Source organism: Gymnogyps californianus, chromosome 2 (genome assembly GCF_018139145.2).
Source record: "Gymnogyps californianus isolate 813 chromosome 2, ASM1813914v2, whole genome shotgun sequence".
In the NCBI taxonomy this organism is placed as follows: Eukaryota; Metazoa; Chordata; class Aves; order Accipitriformes; family Cathartidae; genus Gymnogyps; species Gymnogyps californianus.
Window position 1 is genome coordinate 43281507 of NC_059472.1, and position 24626 is coordinate 43306132.

The window sequence follows — 24626 nt, forward strand, 5'->3', positions numbered from 1 at the left end:
CCTCCACGGCTCCCAGCAGGACCCACAGAGCTGAATTAGGCACCAGCGCCTGTTCCCTCATCCTGCGTGGACAGAGCTGGTATCTAAACACACCGTCCAAAAAATGACAACACCCTGCATGGGGAGCTGCCTCATGGGGACAGAGGAAACACCCCATCGCAGGAAAGAGCATTTATGCTGCATCTTTCAAAGGAAGTTATGGGACTGATTTGGCACTGTATGTGCATCACCCTTCATTTGGGAGCCACAGCCCCAGCTACCACCCAGCTCCCACCCCCAGACCCACACGTCTGAATGTCGCTGTTAGCATATTTGTTGGAGATACAGGAGATACAGGCTCAGATCCTTCTTCCACTCTGAATTTGCCTGGGTTGATCTCCCAGGCTGGTGGTGATCTGTCAGCCTCAGCTTTCAGAAGTGCCCTCCCTGGCTTGGACCTGGCTAACCAGATGGAGGGGAAGGAGGATGACTTTTCAATCTAGCTGCAAGGGACCTCCCTGTGGATTTTGGTCTGGGCCTCACTGAATACCTGTTAAAACGGAAAATGGAAGTATTTCTTATTGAATTTCAGCCCCTTGCACAGTAAGTGCCTTAAACACAGTAAAGCATCACCACTCCCTCTATACAAGGAATATTAAATTATTATACAACAAAGAATGATGTCAACACAAGGCAAGGAAGGGACCCCTGCTATCCTTCTCACAGACACATTGCAGTAAGTAGTTAGGTCATTCTTCTGGTGTGTGTGGTTTCAAGTCACCTCAGGGGAAGGTTTTGAACCTGGACTTCCCATAATTTGGGCAAGAACAGTAAGTGCTGGGCTGCCAAATGAGGAAGCACTCCTCTGTCCTGTGTCAGGACAGGGAGGCCTAATTTCGGGAGCGTGTCCGGGTCTGTGATTCACAAATGAAAGGAGAGGCCTATCTCTAATGTCATTTGGTGTTTCTGCTGATGGCCACCTCTCCAGAAAGGTGGCTTGTTGAATCCTATCCCTATGTACTCTGTTATGCTTATACATATGCAGACACCTAGTCCCCAGCTCAGACACGTGGGCTCTAGGGGACACCAGCACACCTAAATGCAGCATGCAGTGATGCTGGTCACTGGGGTGACCACAGCCTCTTGTGGATTGTGCTGGTTTTAGCTATGAGAGTAATTATTTAATAGCTATTAATGTTTATTTTGGAATCCAGTCCTGTACTTTTTACTTTCATCTTATTGGTTTGTTTTACTTCTGTCCTGGTTTTGGCTGGGATAGAGTTAACTCTCTTCTTAGTAGCTGGTATAGTGCTGTGTTTTGGATTTAGTGTGAGAATGATGTTGGTAACACTCTGATGTTTTAGTTGTTGCTAAGTAGCGCTTATCTTAAGCCAAGGCCTTTTCAGTTTGCCATGCTCTGCCAGCAAGCAGGTGTGCAAGAAGCTGGGAGGGAGCAGAGCCGGGGCAGCTGACCTGAACTAGCCAAAGGGGTATTCCATACCATGGAACGTCAAGCCCAGTCGTTAGCTCAGCTGGTTAGAGCGTGGTGCTAATAACGCAAAAAGGTCACGGGTCCGATCCCCAAATGTCCAGTATATAAACTGGGGGGAGTTGGCCGGGAGGCGCGGATCGCGGCTCTGGCATCGGTCAGCGGGTGGTGAGCAATTGCATTGTGCATCACTGTTTTTTTTTTCTTTCCTCCCACCTTCCTTTTTTTTGTTATATTCCTTTTCATTACTATTATTATTATATTTCATTATTACTATTGTTAGTATTATATTTTACTTTAGTTATTAAACTGTTCTTATCTCAACCCACGAGTTTTACTTTTTTTTCCCTTTCCTCCTCCTCACCCCACTGGGAGGGGGGAGGGGGAAGCGGCTGCGTGGTGCTCAGTTGCTGGCTGGGGATAAACCACAACAACTTCCCTCACCCAATACAGAAAACTGTAGGAGCTTTACCCGACCAGCAGATTTGTGCCCTGATAAATCATATCGAACATAAATTGTTCGAAGATGAAATGTCTTTCCCATAGTTAAAAGTACTATAGTTAAGCTAACAGATCTCCCACTTCAGATGACCAGATGAAAGGGAGGACTCTAATCCCCCAAATGACCAGTACAGTCTTTTTCACAGCATGGATGACCTGACCCTAATAAGTGCTAAAAACCTGGGTATGGAGTAATCCTGAAATACTGCCTCCTGTGCCCCAGGAGTACTTTGTGACTTCTGAAAGCAGCAATTAATGAAACAAGTTTTTCCTTGGAGGAATTCTCTTGCAAACAAGAGAAACCACTTTCAGTTTCTGCCTGACTCCTCTTGCAGGGCTGGGGGCTGACAGGCCTTAATCCTCCTAATAGGTCTGCTGATGAGATGCGCACCAACATTTTGCTGGACGCTGCAGGTCTCAAAAGGATTGATATTTTAGGATTGATACAGTCTGTAAAAATATGCAGGAGTAGCCCTTTCTTAACCAGTAAAAACACTTCAGGGACAAGATAAAGCCTTGTTATAAAGGATACATGTCAAGAAAACAAAATTAACCAGCACAGAAGACCAGAGAGAGATAATGTTCTCCAGCTTGTCCTAGAAATAATTTTGCTTACCTTTAAAACCAACTGCATACAATTTTACCTCATTACCTTAATCTATAAGTACTCAGCAAAATACCCACTCTTTTCCCTACCTAAAAGTATACTGTATTATCAAAGAAGTTGTCAATAAGACTAGATGCTCAGAATTTGGTGGTCCTAAATACCATGTAATACTCCTATTTCTCTCCCAGAATTCTGTCTCCCTTTGAAACATTGCTCCTGAATAAAACAGAGCATCAAACATGTCTCAAATTTTACATCTGCTGTGTAAGAATAACTATTTTGGCAAAGATGAAGAATGTTAGCTGCCAAGTGATTCAATCCACAGCCATACAGTTTGCATTCCCTGCCCATCTGAAACATAAGAATTAGATAAAATGTGACTATTAAACTATGTTTCAGCCTATTTAACTAAGCACAACACCTGTTCAAAAGGACAGAAAGAATGTGTTCTTGGTATAAGTTACTGCTTGGTTTGCTCCTAATGCCCTATGACACAATCACAAACTTTAAGATACAAATGCTACCGTGACTAAGTATGAAAAACAGACTTCACCAAATAAACACTCCTGACATGAAAATGTACTTGGGAGAGATTATATTGACTGAAGAGGGTGAGTATATTTACTAATATCAGGACTTTTCCTACTCTTATAAAAGATAAAGACAATATCTGACTTCAGAGGGACTGCTAACAGTAATAGTAATTAATGACTGACAGCACTCATCACCTGAAGACATAAGAGTACTTGGCAAAGCAGTGCAATCATTCAACTGGCATGTTGTCCTTTGCAAATAACATCTTTTATGATTTTTGACCTTTCTGGAGTTGTTTGTGAATGGGTCCCCATTTTATCAAACAAATCATGATTCATAGTAGTTACCAAATAATTTAGATGAGCTATGCATGGTCATGAGCAACTTCCACATTACATGCAGTTCATGGAATAATGTTTGACATCTCCAAACCCAATGAATTTCTGCAGAGCTGAGATTAGCTAGATGAAGGAAAAAGGATGCCATACTTCCCCTGGGCTGCTCCTCCAGACAGCGTGCTTGTGGCCATTTCAGTTTCTGCCTGGTCTCCCACACAGAACTCAAATGGGTAGGACTTGGCAAGCAGAAAGGCAATGCTGGTATAACTGGGGTATCATTAGGCCTCAGCCTACAGGTTGATGTTTAAGGAGGCTTAATAGTTGCTCTCTGCCTTTCCTTGGCACACACCTTCTCACTTAACACTATGCTTTTCTTCACCTCTCTGCTCCATGCCTTGGGGAAGAAAGGAAAGAAAGCCCTTACAGGTAAGGCAAATCTCAACAGGAGCTGGAAAGGATTCTGCTTGCCAGGGAGCAGCAAGAACAGGTCTGCTCCCTCGGGAAAGGTGAGCTGGAAGCCAAGGGGATCCCACAGCCCATCCCACAGTACTTGAGCAAGGCAAACAGGACAGACAGAGATGATCCAAGCAAGGTTCAGATCATAAGGCAGTATCACAGCAAGGTGGAAGTCAACCCCTCAGATCAGGGTTAAGATCAGGTCCCACAATCACCAGGCAAGCCCACACTGACAAGGGAGAGCCAAGATCAAGCCAGGAAGTCAGCCCAGGGTGGGGATTAAGGTCTCAACCAGGCAGCTCCATCACCAAATGGGGCATGGCTGTCACTCAGCTGGAGACCAGGACTCCTTCAGCACAGCTCAAGCAGGTACAGAATAAGCCCTCAGGGCTGAGCTTAAATAGAGCTGCTGGGTTTATGGGTGAGGGTGGAGGCCCCAGGTGAGGCTGGTCAGGGCCATTAACACTTACTAGTGCCCTCAGAGCCCTGACACTGCTGTCCTATCTGCACTTGCCCAGCCACCTATTGTCTGTAGGTGTATTATTCATGTAAACCCAACCAAATCTGGAGCCTGTATGCTCAGAAATCATAATTACGTTATAGAAGTGAAACAGGTCCTATCCAGATGTAACCTGGACATGAACTAAAATGTGGCATCTCTGTGGAGAACATTCTCATCCTCTTCTGAGGAAGTGATGGCAATGAGCTCTGTGTAACAGGACTTTGGCCAAATATTGTCATTAGGAAAAAAACGTGATATATTTGCAACTTCTCACTACCTCCCTGTGCAGTGTAGTGTTTCTGGGGTGTTTATTTTGTTAACTTGCAAAAAGCTCATTAGGAGCACACAAGAAAGTGTCTGTGTTAGCTCTGGGTTAAGTAAGTCCTTGCATCTTTGTGTTGAGACGTAAAAAGCAGTTTATTCACTTTTGCTTTTTAACACTTTTATAAATCAAGATGCAAACATGTCAGAGGGAAAGACTTTTTAAGAAATGCAAATGGAGGTTAGAAATAAACAACTCACTGAGTTAATTTAAATGTCATGAAGAGAATTTAAAAGGCCTTTAAACTCTGCCTACCACTTTTCAAAAACATTTCTCTTGTAATTCAGTTTCACTTTGAAAGCATGTTCAAGAATAAATAAACCTAATTCAAGTGTTCTGTTAAAAGATTTGTTGTTTTTTTTTTTTTTTTAATCTCAGTTTATTTAATATTTCAACTTTTTTACTCTTTGGTATGATGAATTAGATGGCAACTTGCTCTCAGAAGCAGCCACCACTCACATTCAGAAGCATCAAATTCAAAACCTCACCTAATATGGAAGTGAACATGGGAATTAATGAGGACTGTCTGATCAAAGACCCTGTCAGTCACAAAAATTATGGGTCTAAGAACATAGCTTGTCTGTAGCGACCAGTGCCACAAATAGAAACGTTTTACCAGAAAGAAACTGAACTTTCTGCAGGCTTCAATGCCACCAGAAGAAAAAAAAAAGCTTTAATGTGATCTTGGCTATTCTGAGAGTGTAAATGATAAACTGGTCTTGAACCTTACAAACTTCAAGTTGATTTCCTAAGTACTAGGAAATCATGTAAACCCTCTGTGCCTTGCTTCCCTATCAGTAAAAAAGAAAAGTATTTCTTTTCTATGTGAAGTAAAGCTTGCAATTTATTTTAGTTCCCCAGCCTTAGGGCTGTACACATTTCTAGATGAGTAAGTTTTCTGACTTCCTATCACTAACACAGTCGTTGTAGACTCAGTAACTACCAGTGACATTGCTTACATTACGTATGTGAAAGGATCATTTGCTGATACGGTTTATGAAGTTCTGGAGACATGTTCCCCCAGAGCATGTAGCCTCAGACAACAGCTTCTACATGACAGCAATTTCACCTCAGCTGAGCTCATGAAGTGGTTACAGAGCATCCCCTGGGCTGTCCCTGCTACCAGAGATGAGAACCACACCGGTGGAGCTGCAGCATTTAGAAACATAAGCACAGAACAAAGTAAATGGGACAGAGAGCCAGCGGGAGAAGGGAAGCTGGTGGCGCTGGTGTTTAAGGAACTGTGGACAGTAAGTGGTCCTGAACCTTGCAGTGTCATTTAGGTCCCTCTGTAGATAAATCCCTTTGCAGAGCAGAGAAATAATAAGTTGTCCTCTGTGAGGTCCCGGACTCAGTCCTGCGCACCATGTTCTCAGAGTCTTGGCAACAAACTACAATTTCAGGCGAGAGCCATAAAAGTGATCACCAAGCTGAAAGGAACTATTCACCTGGGATGAATAAAAGGATGGTTAAATGAGAAATGACTGGGGACATGAGCTGTGAAGAACTCAGTACGTGGGTTTCAGAAGCTATGACTACCAAGGGCTAAATTCAGCATCCATTGTGCCTGTGACAAAAGCCCCTCTGCCTTCAGGAGGGCCAAGAACTCCCCAGGCTCGTGTGCTAAATGGACAGATAAATCAGACAGAATGACATGAAATTCTGAAAGGAGTGTACTTGGTTCATTATCAGAAACAGTTTCCTGATAGTGGCAAAGCAGGCTGAGTATTTTCTCTCAGCAAAAGCCGTGAAAGTCATTTAGGATTTCTGATGAGTGTATTCCTGTAATTCAAATGAAATGGCCTCCTGGAAACGGACGTGCATTGGCTAAGGAGATCGGATGAAGAAGCCAATTCTTGCTTTAACTTGAATGTCTGTAGGGCAGATGTGGAATGGGGAATGGCTTCTTCCCCCGTCTTGCCTTTCACCAACCCTGCCAACAACCTCAACTGGCTGCCTTAGTCCCTCTCCACCCTGGTGCAAAGTTAGTCTGAAAAAACCCCAAACTTTGTGGTTCCAAGAGTGTGTGACTTTGCCATCACATTCTCTTCCCTACCATGCACCAGGGTGCACCACTTCTGCACCAAAGTTTTAATAAGATACGGTTTCTTGCACCTGTCTCTCTTGCTCTGTTGAGCTGCACAGGAGCATGTTGCTCACCATAAATAACATTGGTTCACCCTTCAGGCAGCTTTCAGGCTTTTGACAAAATCTAGACGATACATGACTGTTGTTTTTAATTAAGGAAAATGGTTCAGCTCTACAGGTTCACTAAAGGGCATTTAATGTAACACCCTAATAGATTTTAGTATTATGCTGTGTTTGATTTCTTTGGGATATCTTCTTTTGTTAACTACCAATAAAAATCATCTGAGGTAGCATCAGTAAAAAATGCAGACCTCTTCAGTGTCTAAACACCACGAAGCAACATGTTTTCTCTCACCCTTTTAACCACAGATTAGCTCCACAAAGTATGAATCATTTTTATGAGTTAGATGGATGTGTTTAATATGTTGTTTGAAAGCAGACACTTAACAGGAAGGCGGATCACCACCTCCTTTGTCACTGTGGTTGCAACACGCCAAGGAACTGAGGGCAGAGGATGAGGCTCAGGAACAAAGGAAAACTACATGAATACCGATGTCTTGGTGACAAATAGTCTATGGCTGTTATACCTGACATTAACACTTTCTTCCTGCTTCTTTCCAGATACACCATTTTCCCCCTCCTTCAGGACATTTGGATAACCCTGGATTTTGTCTTACCTTGAAAATCCACTGTGCTGCTTTAATATCCTCTTCATCTTCATTTTGGAGGGTCTCCTTTGCTTGACAGTTGTCTGCATGGTAGCTGTGAGTCCTGAAGTAGAGCAAAACTTGCCTCCACATCGAGAAATAAAAAGGCTGTTCCTGAATCCAATTTTACAATGACCTTTCTTGGAAAAGCACCACTTTTATTTAACGATGAAACAAAACCAAATCCCAGACATTGGGCTGAATGACAACAACATAGAGATGGTTTGTCCTTACACCGATGGGCAAACGTCAGGGCCTCTTGCAGCTTGCCAGTTCTTCCTGCAGCCTCCACAGTTCTGGAGACAAACAGGATTATCTGCCCTCAGATATCTGTGGTGCTTCATCCCCTCGGCATCGTGCCAGCTTAGAGATTAGGTTTACGACTTCGTAGGTTTTAGTAAGTTGAAAAGGAGGAAGACAGGCACATAGTGGTTGAATACATGTCAGAGAAACAGGCTGTAATAATCACAAAATACATTTTATCACCTCAGAGTGAATGTATTTCATTTACAACTTGAAGTAAGAAGCAACTCAGCACGTAGTTATACTCTGCAGGCAGCACCAAATGGAGATGTCTGTCTTAGGTCAGTGGCACCTGTCAATCATGTTTTTTCTCACCGACTGAACAGATGGTCTACTGGTAATCCTTCCAGCCCCAATGAAAACACTACACGAGCAGCAGCCATGTCTGCGGATAGAGACAAACTAAATATAAAGACTAAGACTCCAGGTAGATTATTAATAGATTGTTTCTCTTAGCTTTATAGAGGGCTGCCAGGCTTTTGCCTTCTGTTTGTCAACATTCACTCGCTATTTATCTTTTGTGCTCATTGAAATACAGATGGGAGAAACACAGAAAAATTAGGAGGAATATTAAATTATTGTGAAATTTTCATTCAAATAATTATGTAAACATTGTTTATAGTTCTGGTCATTAGCAATCCTGTTGTAATGAGAGCTAAGCAAATAATAGTATTCCTTGTGTGGGAAAGTATTTGGGAGCCTTTTAAAACACCTTATCCTGGAGACAGCAGAAAGTCACTCTGTCTGCCACACCGCTCACACTGCTAAATAGGGGAGAGCGCAAACGCAGTCCCCCACTACCACAAATTATGCAGTCGAGTTTCCCTCATTTGGGGAAATCGCAGGGGTCAGCACACCCGGAGTGCAGGGGATGAGCCTCATCCTGGGAAAACCACCTGCCTGATCATGGTGTCTCCCCTGCCAGCTAAGAATTACCCACGCGTGCAGAGCACAATGGATAAGCAATCCATTGCCTTAACCACTTGGCCACCTCTAGGTTATTCCATGACCTAGAAGTCAGATAAGTCTATAGTGCTTGCAGGAAGCAGGATTTACTAATTTAAAAAAATACTCACAGAATAATGTTGTCCCACCATGACATAGTGTGCTGGTTTTGGCTTGGATAGAGTTAATTTTCTTCTTAGTAGCTGATGCAGTGCTGGGTTTTGGATTTAGTGTGAGAATAATGTTGATAACATGCTGATGTTTTAGTTGTTGCTAAGTAGCACTTATCTTGAGTTAAGGATTTTTCAGTTTCCCATGCTCTGCCAGCAAGCAGGTGTGCAAGAAGCTGGGAGGGAGCAGAGCCGGGGCAGATGACCCCAACTAGCCAAAGGGGTATTCCATACCATAGAACGTCATGCTCAGTATGTAAACGTGGGGCAGTTGGCCAGAAGGGGCGGATTGCTGCATGGGCATCGGTCAGCGGGTGGTGAGCAATTGCATTGTGCATCACTTGTCTTTTCTTGGGTTTTATTTCTCTTTTTTTTTGTTATATTCCTTTTCATTACAATTATTATTATTATTTTACAATTGTTTTTATTATTATTTTATTCTTATTCTTATTCTTAGTAGTATATTTTATTTTACTTTAGTTATTAATCTGTTCTTATCTCAACCCATGAGTTTTACCTTTTTTTTTCCCTCCTCCCCACCCCACTGAGAGGGGGGAGGAGGAAGCGGCTGCATGGTGCTTAGCTGCTGGCTGGGGTTAAACCATGGCACACAGACACTAAAATGAAGATAAGAGGAGAAGACAAAGACAGACAAAGCAGTAAAAAGCCTGTTCACAGTGGGCCAAGTTTGCTGCAATTACTCAGGAAAAATGTCCAGTGAAGCACTCCATATCTCCTCTCATTGAAAAGTCACTTCTGTTTCCCTGAAAGGAAGCCTCTTCCGTGACAACGTTCCACCCTTAGACAGGAGAGAAAAGAATCTCAAGTCCCCCATTCCCCTGTCCCACAGGTCCTCCCTGACGCATGTGAGGCAAACATGAAATCTGATGGGAGAGGTGGATTAAATGGGAAACCCATGAGATGAAAATAAGGAGAAACCAGAATTGTAAAATAAGTCAAGTCCATTCAAAAGTTAAAAATGTCACAGCATTTTCTCTCCAGGATAAGAAAGTAGTTGTGAATCAGCGGGTCATCAGAAATCACTGGGATTTGCTTCAGTATGTGAGTAATTTTTATACTTCCTTGCAATATCAAATCATGCTAGATTTTTTTTCAGAGAATTTGGGCACCTAAAGACATATCTAGATGTCCAATGAGATTTTTCAAAAGCCATTGTGCTCTTTTGTTCCATGCCACTAAAAAGCCTGAAGGAGCACCTCAGATGTGAAGTTTTTTAGCAAAAATGCATCAAAAGGACTAAGAAAGTCAGTGATTGTCTTTTTCTTATCTGTAGTTGAAATATATATTTAAAATTATAAATAAACATATAAAATACAAAATATTAAAGTATGTAAGTAATTAGCTCTATTTATTTTATTCTGAAATTTAGAGATAACACACACGATTTCCACCAGTGGAAAAGAAGAGCAAATCATATCTTCTGGGAGACAACTAGCAGTTTTCCTCTTCAGGCCTTAAGACATAGTGTATGAGATAAGGTGCTGGAAGACACAAAGATGGACACATTCTGATATATTTCTTCTCACCTTGCATTACAGACAGATTATTGTAGGTTCATTTCTTTTTTGCACTATTGTCTTCTTCCATACTGTGGAACAGTGCTTTGGGGAAAGGAGTATTTTAGATTTACAACAACGTGTTCTTTGGTTTTCCCCATTCGTGTGACCTTGAGCTAGTTTCTTCATATTTCTCTGCCTCAGTTTATCTAGAAAACAAAGACCCTCCTGCTTTGCATTAGTGTTGTATGGACTTAGCCACTGATGCTCAAAAAGGCTTCAAGTTTCATACATTACAAAACCAGCTAGATTCCCTCTGATGTTTCCCTCTTGCAACCCACAAGCAGACCTAAATTGTAGTTATTTCTTCTTCTCTGCTGTTGCCTCTGTCCTGCTACAGAATCCCCTTTGCCAAAAAATAACAGGTTTAATTTAGGGTCTGCTGACCAAGTGCACCTGGCACTTAGTTCTGTGATAGAAGAAACACGTCCTACTCTTGCAATGCATCCATTGGGGCTTCATGCTGAAAGAAGTCATGCTAAGAAGCCCATGCCTATGGCTCGCATCCATCCCTTGCCATGGAATGTACATGTTGCTCCTTTCCACATTACCCTGGGAGGATGCGTTTTAAGCCTTGGAAAAATAGAAGCTTGAGCACTCAGAAGATCTGATCTGAATCCTTGGATGAATAACCTTACGGTAAAACAAAGTACTTGTTTTAGGAATGGTAGCTCTTAAAGGTGAGGCTAGTCTCTGTGCTTTTCTAGTGTATAGGTACCACTTTGAAAACGTTCTCCTTTACAAATTTTGCCCTTTTTTATTTCTTATTTGTCAATAATGTTTTGTGAATTAGAGAAGCGTGTTCACTTTTCCTGACCTTCTAAGTATGTTTTGCTTGGATAAACTTTCCAAGCCATTTCTTCTATACATGTTAAAAACTTGTACAGACGTGCAGGGGACAGCCAGGTGATGTACAGAATGCTGAAAGGTTAAATGGCAGGTGTGCAAAATACTTCTGTAATTTGCAGAACATATGAGAGACAATCATACGTTGTTCTTATTACAAGGAAGAAAGGAGAACAGAAAAATACTCTCACGATCCAGCTGTCTGTAGTCTTACTGTGAGGATGACTCATCTGCATTCATTTTTCTAGTATTAAACTATTGAACATTTTTATTCTTTGTGATCTAGGCAATTGATGACTTTTATTCCTGCATGCTGATATGCTTTTCATTTTTCTCTCTGTGTTTCACACATCAATAAAGTCATCTAAATATAGCAACTTCAAGTGAAGCTGCGCTGCCAGGAGTTAATGGACAAGCACTGACGTGACCAAAATTAGCTAAACGAGAATTGTTTTGCGGCACCTGAATCCTAAAGGATAGGTGCTTACCAAACAATGGAGCACAGCACTTTTCCAATCATAACCTTTAGCAAGATCCAGTTCAGAGAATCAACCAGCATGAATAAGGCACTATGAGGGGCTCTCCGAAGCTGGGGACACAGGATGGGTTTGTACTGGTTGCTGAGGATCACCTCTTGCTGCCATAGTGATGACAGGCACACATGAGACAGGTTCCTGTAACGACTAGATAGTGTTTTTCTTTCTCAAAGCCTACCCTTGCAATGCAATGAAGTTCCTTAACACAGAGAGTGCCTCATGGGACTCACACTGAGTGAAAATTTTCACATGTGCCCAAGTGTTTGACAGACAGGGGATAAAAGTGCATGTAATTCTGTAGCATACCCACCATCCTCTGGCAAGGTGGTACACAGTTTAACTGTGCGCTTGTCAAAGGAGTAGCACTATCATCGGCAAACACGATGAGCATGCTGAACAGCACAGACTCCAGCCAGATGCTTTTTGCACTCGGTTGAAGACCCTTCTGAACGGTGAAAGGTGATCATTTCTTCCTACCCTCTGTTGTACACGTATTGTTCAAGAGTTATGAATCAATGCACAGACCTTTCCTTTTAACCCAGAAGAGTTGGGTTTTTTTTAAGAGCACCTGCAGATGCATCTCACTGAATGCCTCTTGGAAATAAATCCAAGTGGATGGAGTCTACCTGTACCAATCTTGTCCACACACATGAAGAACTCCTGCAGAGGTGTGAGACCTGACTGTCCCTTACAGAGCTGTAGTGACTTTTTGTTAATGTTTTGCATTTATTCCCGTACGTGGCATAGAAGAATACGTAAATTAAGTATATTATTATACAGGTATATTCAGGAACAATATGTTGTTTGCATTCTCTAACATGGTACATTGTGTTCAGTAATTTGATTCCTCTGCTAGAGACTCTATTAACTTGCCTGGTATAGATGTCATGTTTACTGTTTGGTAGTTCCTTAAATGCCCCCTGGAACTCCTGTTAAAAAAAAAAAGTAATTACTATTACAATTATTTCTCCTTTCTTTGCCTTTCTCTTTCTGCTAATTCAGTAGATGCATACTTTCAGCCATTACGCCTTACTCCAAGGTTACAGAAAAGTTACAGGAAAATATTTTTTACTGTAGCCTCTCAACTGACTGTGAAATGAATAGTAAAGCCAGTCTGCCATTTATGATGAAGTTAACATGCCAAATCACAGCTTTTCAAAGTTCTTTTCTGTAGAAAAATGACCATGTTGCTGTAGTACCAAAATTTCGACGGCAAATAGCAATCTGTCTTCTTTTAGCCAGACTGAATAGATGGTGCTAGACTCTTGCAGGTGGTGCAATTAGGCAAAAAAATAGTCTGCTATGAAAAAAAAGGACCACTGATAACCTTAACGCATGCTCCAAATAAGAGATCACATTGGGCACCAAATTGAAACGATGAATTTATTTTTCTCTGCTTACTCTAAAGTGCTGAAACAATACTGGAAGCAGGGACTAGAACTGAGAGACCCACAATCCTGTGTATACTTGTACTTGGGTTCAGCCAGAGTACCCGGGTATTGGTACTCGGGTTAAGCCAGAAGTGTGCTAAAGGGGTGGGAGAAATACGCTGTGCAAAGTAGACTATAATCCAGTGGTTTGCATGATTTCCTTGAAACAGGTGATCCCCAGCAGAAGAAATGGCTTTGCATGCCTAAGCAAGTATTCGGGACATTACCGTGCTAGACATAGGGGCACACGATGGGGAGCAACACTATTTGTATCTTAAAACTGGCAGCTGGAACTGCACGTTCAGAGGTGCTGATCCAGTTTCCATGGGTTTACTTAAGCTCTGAGAACAACGATCGGATTGCGCTGGGAAGGGTGAAGGTGGAAGAATACCATACCTGGCTTAGGTGAGAGAAGGCACTCAGTCGTCAGCGTTTTCCGTGCTGGGACAGTTTGGGCTTTGGGCAGAAGTATCATTGTGGACAACTGAGGAAGTTTGACGGAAGGAAAGCCTGACGTGTCTCCAGCTTAGATGCGGGCTGAATGGTAGCTTTTAGGATCACTGTCCACGCCTTTGACGCCTTCATTCTGCAAATCCCATTTAAAAAGCTTCAACCCTTGTTCACGTTATCTTGTAAGCCCTTTGTGCTTTGGTTTCTTTATAAAATGGGTAGTCACATGTGTCATCATTGGTAATGTGGTTTGAAATGACTGTGGAAAAGGTGAATATATTTATTCCAGGTGCCTGATGCTGGACTCAAAACAAGAGCGGCGAGTGAGACATGCCATAAAAAGGCAGAGCAGAAGCAGGAAATGCAGAATGCTGGGGACATAAGTTACGAACACTCACAAAAGAGGAACTGGTTAAAATAAGGCCGAACTCTGCCTCTCAGCCCTGAAATAAAAATAAGATTCAAATCAACACTCAAAGTAACAGGTTTTTAGTCAAGATTGTGTGGAGATTTCTATGCTACAGATCAGGAGTTGTGTGAATGTTTCCTACCAGTGTATGTAAGCAACCTGCAAGAACACAAAGGTGTTAGATTAAACGTCAAAGCCCCATGTGCTGGTAATCCACAGAATCACATTAATGGACGTGTTTGTTACAGACTAGATGACACAGAGTGTGCACATGGCTGAGAGAGCTTTCTTCTGCCAAAGCATAAAGAAATGCAAATGCTGTTACTTGGACTGTGCCTGGGATTTAAGCTCGGTGGTCATGTTATCAAGAAATCAACAGTTTTATTGTGGTATGAAGAAAGATCCGTTTTAAAGGAAAAACTCTTATGGAGGAAGTGTAATTAATGAGCGGCACAGTAATGAAAACCCTCCTTGAGTTAAAAAAAACACTAATAGAGGTACCAGCCAGGTATAATTTAAAGAACAGTGTATCCTCTAAATGGAAAATACAGAGACCCTAGCAAAATGAAAAGTTAACAGTAGATGCCTTTAGGCCAGCTCTATATTGGCTGTCTTGATCTGCTCACACACACAGCTCTCTGACCTATTCCTCTTTTCTCTGCCTTTCCTCCTTATATGTTAGCAGAATTACCCTTCAGGATAATTTCTGACTAGGAGTGGTATGTCTATGCACTTCATCAGAGTATGACTGGAAAACTTCACTCAGCAACTGAAGACAGAAGTTTTTTCTCGGAAACATGGAAGTTTAAGCCTGCGGTTTCTGAAACACTTGGGCTTTTAGTCTGAAAAGTTTCCTGCTCCTTTAGCTTATAAAGCCCAACATACACAGGCCATTTTTTAAAAAAGGAAGAAGTTGTGCAGGGTGTATCTCCCACTGAGATACGACTTGGGAAGAACCAAACGGCGTGCCCCCGGCGCACAACCCGGTGCAGCTCACGAGGCGAGGGAGAGGTGTGACACGGCGGGCTGTGAGGCCCGGCGCAATGCAACACAACGCGGCACCAGCAGTCAGGCCTCTCTACCAGAAGCGGGGGCCCAGGAACATCTGCCTGCTTTCCAGCTGTAGGAAAGAGCAAACTGCCCCACTGCAGCACGAGAGGCAGAGAGCAAGCAAATGCTGGGTACTGGCAAAAAAATGCAGAGCCCACGGAGGCATTTCAGCGCCAGCGGCATTGCCCGCCATCTCCCCAGCCCTTTCCCCTCCCGGGCCTCCCACCGCAGCTTGGCGGCCCCTCGCCCTGGCGGGGCGCGGGGGAAGAACCGCAGGGGCCTCCCCCGGGGGGCCCGGAGGAGCTCGCCCTGAGGGGCAGCACCGAGGGGAGCCCCTCAGCCCTTCCCAGCCAGCCTCGCGTTCTCTCTGTGGGAACACTGAGCCGTTTCTCGTCAGCAAATAGCGCGGGTGGGCGCCTACAGGCTGTATCCTGCCATCCGTCTTCTCGGTACCGGATTAGATCCCCACATGAAATCATATACATGTATGTGTGTGGGTATAAATATGTACTCTAAATATGTATATACAATTAAATACGTACAACCATGCATACACACGGCTAATAACGCATGCCACAGCCCTACACGGATCCGGGGGTGCCGGAGCGCCCAGTCTAACACAGCCCCGCACTAACGGCCGCCGGGTGGGGCCGTGCGCGAGCCCCGCCCACCGCGCGGCTCTCTGCGGCGGGGGCGGGGCGCGCTCGGGGTGAGTTGTCCCTCGGAGGCCGCCGTCGCGGTCAGGTGAGCGGCGTCACATGACGGCGGTGGCTGTGGGGCCGCTGCGGAGGGCGGCGGAGCGCAGTGGTGGGGGACTTCGGGTGCGCCGGGCTGCCCGGGCCTGCCGAGGGGCGGCCGCAGCCTTCTCCCTCCCACGGCCCTCATCCGCCGGCGTGCCCGTGGGGTAAGTGAGAGCTGCCCCGGGTCCTGCCCGCCACGGGGACGGGTGGGTGGGGAGTCCCGGGGTGGGAGTGTGCCGCCGCACGGCCTCTCACGGGGGTTCTGGCGGGCCCCGGGGCGGCGCGAAGGGCTCCGCCTGGCGCTGCGGCTCCCCCGAGGGTTTGGGCTCCCCCGAGGGTTTGGGCTCCCCCGAGCCCTTCAGGAGGCGGCTGTGTCTGTGAGCCTGTGCGGGGAGCGGCAGGACGGGGCCAAGTGTCTTCCTCCCCTCCGTCCCAGGCGCCTCTCGGCTTCTTCGACTTATCTGTAGAGCTTGCATACTCTTGAAACCGCTGCTACCGACCCTGCCCTCCTCTGCGGCTCGAGGAGTATTTAAATGGCTTTGTCTGGGTCACGTCAGAGCTAGGAAGCGTTCAGTGGTCCTTGAAGGGCATAGTAAATGGTGCTGTCTTTGTGGGTGTCTGCTCACGGAAGTAGTTTCAAAGGAAGGACAGTTCTGCTGCTCCATTTGTTCACGGTAGTTCCTTTTTTTGCTTTTGTTAGAGTCATATTTTCATTCAGTCATACAAACGGGGTATGCTTGTTAGGGATGGGGCAGAATGTGCCAGTTTGCTCTTGCTTGCTTCTGTAAAGGGAGTCAGAAAAGTCCAGAAATAGGCTGCATGGAGAGGCTTGATGCAGTTTAGGTTGTAAGGAATTCCTGCTCCAGCTGGGTCTCAAGCCTCTCCAAACACACTTCTTGTTTTGGCATCAAAGTCAGGTGGATGTTAAACCATAAATGAAGGAGAAAGAAGTGGTGAAGGTCACTGTCTATGGTAATGTAGTATGTCCTGATGGAGAGCTTCTGTTTATATTTATTTTTCAGTTTGCTTTCTGTACAGTGGTGATGTGAATTTTCTTGTTAGTCTAGGTAACATGGGTTTTAATTTATGTAACTTGTGTTTTTTTTTTTTTCCTGAAGTTGTAGTTCATGTGTTTCTAATGTCTAAATACTCTTAGATGAATACTTGAACTAAATCGCTTCTGATGTGTGGGGGTGGGGAGGATATGCACTGAATTTTAACCCTGATTTGGAAGGAAGACAGCTTCTGTTATCTGTAGGGCTACTTGGGCATTGCAGAAGAGCAGTCTGTATTCTTCGTTTGATTATTTAAGAATTTACAAGACTGGGAGTTATTTAGTAATGGTATATATCTTTTATTTTAGCAAACTTGTGATTGGTTACAGTTTAGTGTGTAGGTATGGCTTATTTTTGTTTGTTTCAGGGAAGTCACATTTTAGATGCTGTATAAAACTTTGATTTCTCAGAAAGTACTGAGTACAGTTTTAGGGAATGGGACACCTGAAAACAGGTTTTCCTTTTTATTTCTTTAAAATATTGGACAGATACTCTGCTTTTTAGTAGTTTAATAAGAGGTCTCAAATCTGACTTGCATTTCTAGGTATATTTTAATTATCAATTAAGATGGATATCCGAGGTGCTGTAGATGCTGCTGTCCCAACAAACATCATTGCTGCCAAAGCTGCTGAAGTTCGGGCAAACAAAGTAAACTGGCAGTCGTATCTCCAGTAAGTAAAAACTTTCCACAATTTTTTTCTTCTCCCCCTGCTTCCCCTCTCCGCCCCCCCCCCCCCCCCCCCCCCCCCCCCCCAAAGTGTTAGACTTTTTGAGATTTTGGTTACATTGGAACGTTAGGTTACAGTGAGGAACATTCTGTCTTGGTCCCATGGAAGTAGTTGGAAAAAGTGTACATTAAATGGAAGTGGTTGGGGAAAATTTTCTCATGACTTATTACCGGAAAGGGAACCCTGCTTTTGTGAACTGAACGCTGTAATAGCAAATAATATAAGTTTGCGCAAATGTGTGGTAAAACTGTCCATTTTTCTCGTCATTCAAACACCATTCTCCATTTTAGCCTTATTGGATGAGTACTGAAGTCACAAAAGTTTACAGTAAGAGTTGTCTTACATGTAGTTACGTTATCTCTATTGCTGAAGTGCCTTTTGTGTGAATACAAATTGGGCTGGTAGTCCAGGAAAATAAGCTGTACCTTAACTAAAGGAACAATAGTGCTGGAGAGCAATTGAAGCGAGTAAATCACGGAGTAGGCTGAAACAAATACTTCAGTCTGGGGAGAGCCGTGCTGCCATTTCAGATAAGCTCAGTATTTACTTTGGAATGTATATAATGGCACTGGGAATAGCGAGAGCAGTATTGTCCAAAGAGGATATAGGGACAAGCTGAGGAAGATAGATTTGTGCGTGAGGTAGGGAACAGGGAGAAGAAACAGACTTTTACTAGTCCTCTATACTCTAAAGTGAAATGCAGGATTCTTGCAGCCCTGCATTCCTCGTGACAGGTACCTATAAAGAATATTGGCAAAGTGTAAATTACTACTGTCTCTTGAGGGTCCACATCTAATAGCAAATTACTTCAGTGTTCGTTGCTTTGTAACTGAAGTGGCAAAAATCTTGATGATTCTAGAGGTACAAACCATACTGATGATGCTTTGTGATTATCAACGTTACACCACTTCACAAAAAATAGGGTTTTTTTTTATTTTTTTGATCAGATTGCTGTGATACATACATAAATATATGCTATATAATAAAATAACATTGCAAAACTACACATGCAAGCTGAGAAATGGTAACCCAGTAGAAGCTTATTAATGACTACCTGCTTTGCCCTGTGCTATGTAGCTCAGTCTTGCTTATTCCATTAATTCAATTGTGTTATTTTTTTCTCTTTGTGATTGTATATCTGCATGATAAATCTGGATTAAGGAACTGATCTGCTGAGGAAACTTCCTTTTTCTAGGCTATTTTTCAGATGGATCAGTTCCTGGTTCAGTTTATAGTGTGACATTACGGTGGCTTTGCAGGCAAAAGAGGAAGGTTGGTGTGGTAACTTGACAGTGGCAGCTACTAAGCACTTTTTAAACAGTCTAAGTGGCTTTTGGTGTTACTGTGTGCCCTGTTATCCATCTGATAGGAAGTGTGTCCTGAGGAAGCCTGAGCAGCTGTTCCTGTGCTGTTCTAGTGGCAAGTGAACAGCTAGTTTGCAGTTATTCGGGCTGAAAGCGGGAGTACAGTTGTTCACTGTCAATATAAGTGAGTATGAGAGAGTCTTTTTCACTACTCTAGTGATTCAGACTATGGGGCTGGTGAGATTCATCTGTTGCTTTTGTTGGTATAGGGGATGGTTATGTTTGGCAAGGAGTTGTATTTTGAATATGTATGTAGTATTAATTGCTTGACTGTGTTTTATGTGGCCTACCATTTATAATTTTCCTTCATTCTTGGGGTTCTCTCTCTCGTCTTGAATAAGGAAGGGGGAGTTTTGTTTATTTATCTGTCAACAAACTTCTGTGTAACTTCTTTTGAGCAGGAGGCAGGGTTGATGGTTCTTTTTCAGATTCTAGATGTAGAATTTGACTTTGTTTTGTTCTGGAATGTATGAAAGAAAAAGGTACTAGTTATTTCCTCTCTTTGATGGGTTAGCCAGGTTTTGGAGGCTACTGTAGTGCATCTGGGTAGTGTTTGTGATCCTGTTGGAGACTGTTCAATGCTTGGTACCCTCTGTATGTCAGTGACAGTGTGTCCTGTTTATTATTTCTCTGAAATAAATGTAATCTTTGTGTCTTGTATTTACTGATAACAGCCTGGCTGTCTGGCTAAGGTAGCTTCAAGGATGAACTTAAGTGGTGCCAGAGGGATTGTGGAGCATCGTGAAGATAACTGTAGTTCCTTGGCTGATGAGTTTCCTTATCATTAGTTACTGGAAAATATCAGCAGAACTTTTGGTGCTTCTAAAGAGGAAAGAAAATTATACCTGGTTTTGGACATGTCCTTTTTACAAAGGGCAGGTTTGGATGTGATGGTGTCTTTGAGGCTGGGGCTTTAAGGGATTTCTTGAAAAGTGCAGCTATATTAACTCATTTCGGGAATGAAATATATTAATAAATGAGTGGAAACTGCTTGCTTCTGATGCACCTGTTAGAGGCAGGTCAGAGTGCTTTGTTCTGGCCTATAGAGTAGAAGGAAGATGGAGTGCTGGTGATTTTGAAGGACATTTCTCTTGCTTTCTTTTGAGCTCCTGTTCTGGCAGTCTGTGCGTTTTGTGTGGTAAGCTTGCATATAAATATATGGAGGTGTACTTCAAGTCTTCAGACTTTTTTACATTAGAGGAAAGATTGTTATGTTTGTTTTCCCTAAGTTAACACATCAACTCAGGCATGACATAATTTGTGTTCCTTAAACTATAAATAGTATTTATATAGTTGGAGTCAAAGAACTTCACAAGAAATTCTGATGAAGATTTTTTTTGTTTGTTTGTTTTTTAAATCTGGCTGTGACAGTTGTATGTGTATAAAGATGCTTTAAAGATTGCATCAGTCGCAACAGCATTGGAGTCTGGTTCACACAGGAAGGCATTCTGAAGTTCTTTTCTGCTTTCTCTGTTCTTCAGTGCAAAAGTAAAATGCTTTACTAATAGTTGGTCAGACTTTAGTAGCCTGACTTCTCTTGTAGAGTCAGTTCAAGCTAAAGATTAACTGGCATATTGTTTATTCCATCTCTGAAGGTTATAACTGTAAACTAAAAGTCAAACTATGCTAACACACAACTGCTGACTTTTGATGTTTTCTGTGTATACTGTTGGCACAAAAGTGAAATATTTAGGTATGACAACTGTACGTATTACTGGTTTGCCACTGTGTTCACTGCTCGCTTCAAGATTAGGCTGTGGAAAAAGGTGTGGGGTTTTTTTTGTGGTTTTTTTTTTTTTTTAATGCTAAAATCTACACTTTCTTTGTGTTGAATTCCAGCTAGGGTCTGTGTCTGAGGGAGAAGAGAGTAGCAAAACTTGGAACAGTGGAAGGTGATGTGTAGGTCTACCTACCTTCTGGAAACTAGATGTAGTTGAGGCCATTAGTTCTGTACAGACATTCCTGCGTTTGGATCTTGAGACTTCTAGCAGTTTAGAGGTGTCAATGCCCTCTGCTAGTTGAAAATATGGTGGATTGCTGTTGTCTGTACTGTGTGGTTGCTTTCAGCATTTGCCTCAGGGTGTCAGAATGCCTTTGGAGGGTGTGTTAGCTTGCTTGAAGCAAGTTTGGCTTTGCTTTCTAAGGATAGTAAATGAGTTCTGTGGAAAAGTGAACTTGTTTCAGAGTTTAACTTGCATCTTACTGCACTGTAGATTTTCTAGGTATACAGCATTTGACAATACTTCATATTCAATCAGGTGAGATACCTGATGACTAATTTGTACTTAGCTTCCCACATGTCTTCAAGTACTTTACATACATGTTTGTGAATTCTGATATTAAAATATGTATTTTATTTTCCTGGGGGTGGGGGAACCTTCTAAAGTAGGTTAAATATCTTGGACTTTAAAAGGCGATCTTGTCTTAGAAGAAAGATAGAAGTTTCCTAACCTGTAGTGTGTGTGATTGTGGTTTGGGGTTTTTTTTTAACTTTTTTGGTTTTGTTTTTTAAATTTGGTCCAGTCTTGTAGAGTACATTTAGCCTATTTTACTGTTTTAATTTTGTAAAGTTAAAACTGTTGAGCAGTTGGATAAAATGAATGTCCTTTAGGTACATGCAAAGTACTGTAGATATCTGGATAAAAGAAATTATGCCTTGACATGATGGCTTCATATGAGCTTCATATTTGCTGCAGATGTAGTCAATTTTTTTAATACTAAAAAAACAACAGAAAAACCCCCAAATTAAAAAACAAACAAAACCCCCCTAATCTCCAGAATGGCTTTTGTTAAATCATTCAAACAAAAAAAGGAACAAGAGCTGCTGGAGGAAATGCATAACAAAAAGGAGGAATCACAAGTTTCTGAATCATCTTGAGAGACTGAGGGTTTTAAAAATGGTGGTCTTACAAATTCATGCTTTCTAAATCTTACACAGCTTCAGTTTACTCTCCTGTAGCTAGTGCTCTCAAAGGCAGGCCTTAGTATCTCAAGCACAGAGCTTTAAAACGTGGTTACAGAACTCCTGCTCTAAACGTGATATACCCAGACAGCTGAAGCTCAGTCAAAGTGATTTTTATCTGTTGACAAGACTGTGTAGACACATCCTGGAAAATAAGAAATGAAATGGCTGTTAGGAAGAGGGTGGAGGGAAGCTTTGGTTTCTTGGCATTGTTTGCTTAAAGGTGCTGGGAAATCCCTGTCTCTTTGAAGAGGGATCATTCTCTTTGAAAATGTGGTAATAGCATCATGGTAGCTGGTACCAGCTGTCTGAGGCCGTTCTGCATTTTTTCATGGGTTTTTTTTTTTTTTTTTTTGCATTCGTTGCTAAGGTTTACTACATAATCAGTTATTTCAATTTTAAAATGAGATGAATGGAAATGGATGCATTTGAAATTACTAAAACTATTAATCAGATGTATGAGATCCCTGATAAAATATTAACAACTTCTTTACAAAGCTGTCAAATCCCTTGTACTGTTTTGTGTGGATTGGAAAGTGTCTTTTTGAATGGCACTTACAAAGCAATAAAGAGTAAACTCTAATGTCTCTTCCTCTCAAGGCAACATCAATCCCCACACCTTCTTTCTTTTTTTCTTTTTTTTTCCTGTGGTCTAACGTAGGATGAAAGCTAAAGCTTGAAAGCTTTTTTTCCTTGGCAGGTGGCAGACTTCTTCTAATAACCTGGCTATAAAGCAGCATCTCTCTTCCTGGGCTGAGGCTTTTTCAAGTATTAAAGCTGAAAATTAAGGGTTCACCTTATGTCATCTTTGAAGTGCTTCCTAAATGGCAATATTCTTATAAACAAGCAGCTCATCTGGTTACTTTTATATCAATATCATCCAGGAGTCCCTAGCTTGGCCAGCATTGATTGAAACATGAGAGGCTTCTAGTTATGGGTCGATAAGTCCAGTATTTGTGGCAGATGAATTGTCCTCATCTTTAAACAACTACTCAAATCCATCCTTAATAGGCAAGAAAGAACACAAGTCAATCTAAAAGGCACGTGGTATTACCCAATGATGACCATGCTGCTAACGTTTTCATCTATAATTAGTTAAGTTTTAGTAGAAACTAGTGAAGGACTACCACTGGCTTTATGAGTCTTCCATCTAGTAAAACTTAATTGCCTTTCCTCAGTACATATGAAGATATTCCTTACAAAGCAGCTAGAATACAGGAGTAGTGCACGTGGTACTGGACTACTTATGTTCTTTGCTTGAAAAGTAAATAGGTAAAAGATGGCTCAGTGATGAGGCCATCCTCAAGATGTAACCATTTAAGTAAGAAAGAGGAAAGATAAGAACATGTTGTAGGTCTCATTTATATTTCTGTGTTTCAACAATCCAGGTGAGCCAATTTAAAAACAAAAAAAAGCTAACATTTCCTGTAAGTTTACAAGGATTTTAATGGAACCTCTAGTAATGGAACATCTGGAAACTGACTCCGAACGTGGAAAAGATGGATTAAAAGAATCTATGCTACGTAGCTTTGCAAAGTGGAAGAGGCATTTGAATCAGTGGAAATGTAAGAGGAGATGAGTCTTGGAAATAACTGAAACAGAGCAATGTCTAATACTTTCATCCCTTGTGACACTTGTGTTGATGATTATGTGCACAATTTTCTTCTTTCCTGAAGCACTCTTGGTATTAACTAGTAAAGCTAGTCACCTATTAAAATCTTGGATATTTTCAGGGCTACTTGATTTAAAATAAGTTTTCTTACCTGAAGAGTACTTGACTTTGCTATTTTGACAAGTTTGTTATTTTTTGTGAGGGCGAGTTTTGTATTGTAACAAAAACCCAACAATATTCTGCCAGCTCTTCAGCTGAGTCAACAGCTTTCTGAAATAGCACTGATGATGGCAGTAGCCCCTTGAATATTAAGTTAAAGAGAAGATATCTGTCAAGTAGATATCTCTTAGCTTATAGGTATCCACAGCAGTTTACTATATCAAGGCCCCTTGCTATGTGTTTGGATGAGCTTGCATGCATATCAGTTTTTAAACTACCAGGAAAAGCTGAAATGTCGTAGTTAGTGAAAGCTAAAAATACATTAGGAACCAAGTTCTCTGTATGCCTTAAAATTCTCTTCAGTGCTTATGGCAAACTTAAAATATCAATTAATTTTATTTTTCAGCACTTATTTCAGGTTGGATTAGACTATTATTCATGTTATGTATTATAATTTTGGCATAATACGCTAGCTGTGTGTATTTCAGTTCTTACAACTATTTCCGCTGACCATTGCATTCAGCCTCTGGAAGTTTAAGAATTATTTGGAGAATGTTGGTGAGCAGAGGCAATGCATAGGGAAGTCTCTAGAGAGGTTATTCTGTCATTAGTTTTAAATTCTTTGTATGTGAGACCTTTTGCAGAAAGGAGCTCTTTACGTTCTGCTGTGGGATACAGTAAAAACATGACAAAAAGCTCTTGGGTCGAGATAAGGACAGGGAGATCACTCGCCAGTTAGCATCACGGGCAAAACAGACTCAACTTGG

General features: G+C 42.1%; 2 protein-coding genes and 1 non-coding gene across 5 annotated transcripts in view; 1 reads left to right on the top strand and 2 right to left on the bottom strand.

Moving 5' to 3' along the window:
* Positions 1 to 7616, bottom strand: part of RGS20 (regulator of G protein signaling 20) — a 40377-nt gene extending 32761 nt beyond the window's left edge. The window contains exons 1-2 of one of the 2 annotated variants that reach the window (XM_050892214.1): positions 7494 to 7616; positions 5161 to 5163 (exon numbers count right to left, since the gene is read on the bottom strand). In XM_050892214.1, the coding sequence (XP_050748171.1) occupies positions 5161 to 5163; positions 7494 to 7616 (126 nt within the window). The remainder of the gene's footprint in view (positions 1 to 5160; positions 5164 to 7493) is intronic. The other variant, XM_050892213.1, reaches the window with a different exon arrangement.
* A 979-nt stretch (positions 7617 to 8595) lies between these two features.
* Positions 8596 to 8759, bottom strand: LOC127013904 (U1 spliceosomal RNA). Its single transcript, XR_007766146.1, has one exon. It is a non-coding gene; the product is annotated as a U1 spliceosomal RNA (small nuclear RNA).
* A 7304-nt stretch (positions 8760 to 16063) lies between these two features.
* ATP6V1H (ATPase H+ transporting V1 subunit H) overlaps positions 16064 to 24626 on the top strand; it is a 51908-nt gene continuing 43345 nt past the window's right edge. The window contains exons 1-2 of one of the 2 annotated variants that reach the window (XM_050892260.1): positions 16064 to 16143; positions 17579 to 17705. In XM_050892260.1, the coding sequence (XP_050748217.1) occupies positions 17602 to 17705 (104 nt within the window). In that variant the 5' untranslated portion in view covers positions 16064 to 16143; positions 17579 to 17601. Of the gene's footprint in view, positions 16144 to 17578; positions 17706 to 23588; positions 23654 to 24626 lie in introns of those variants that run through there. The other variant, XM_050892261.1, reaches the window with a different exon arrangement.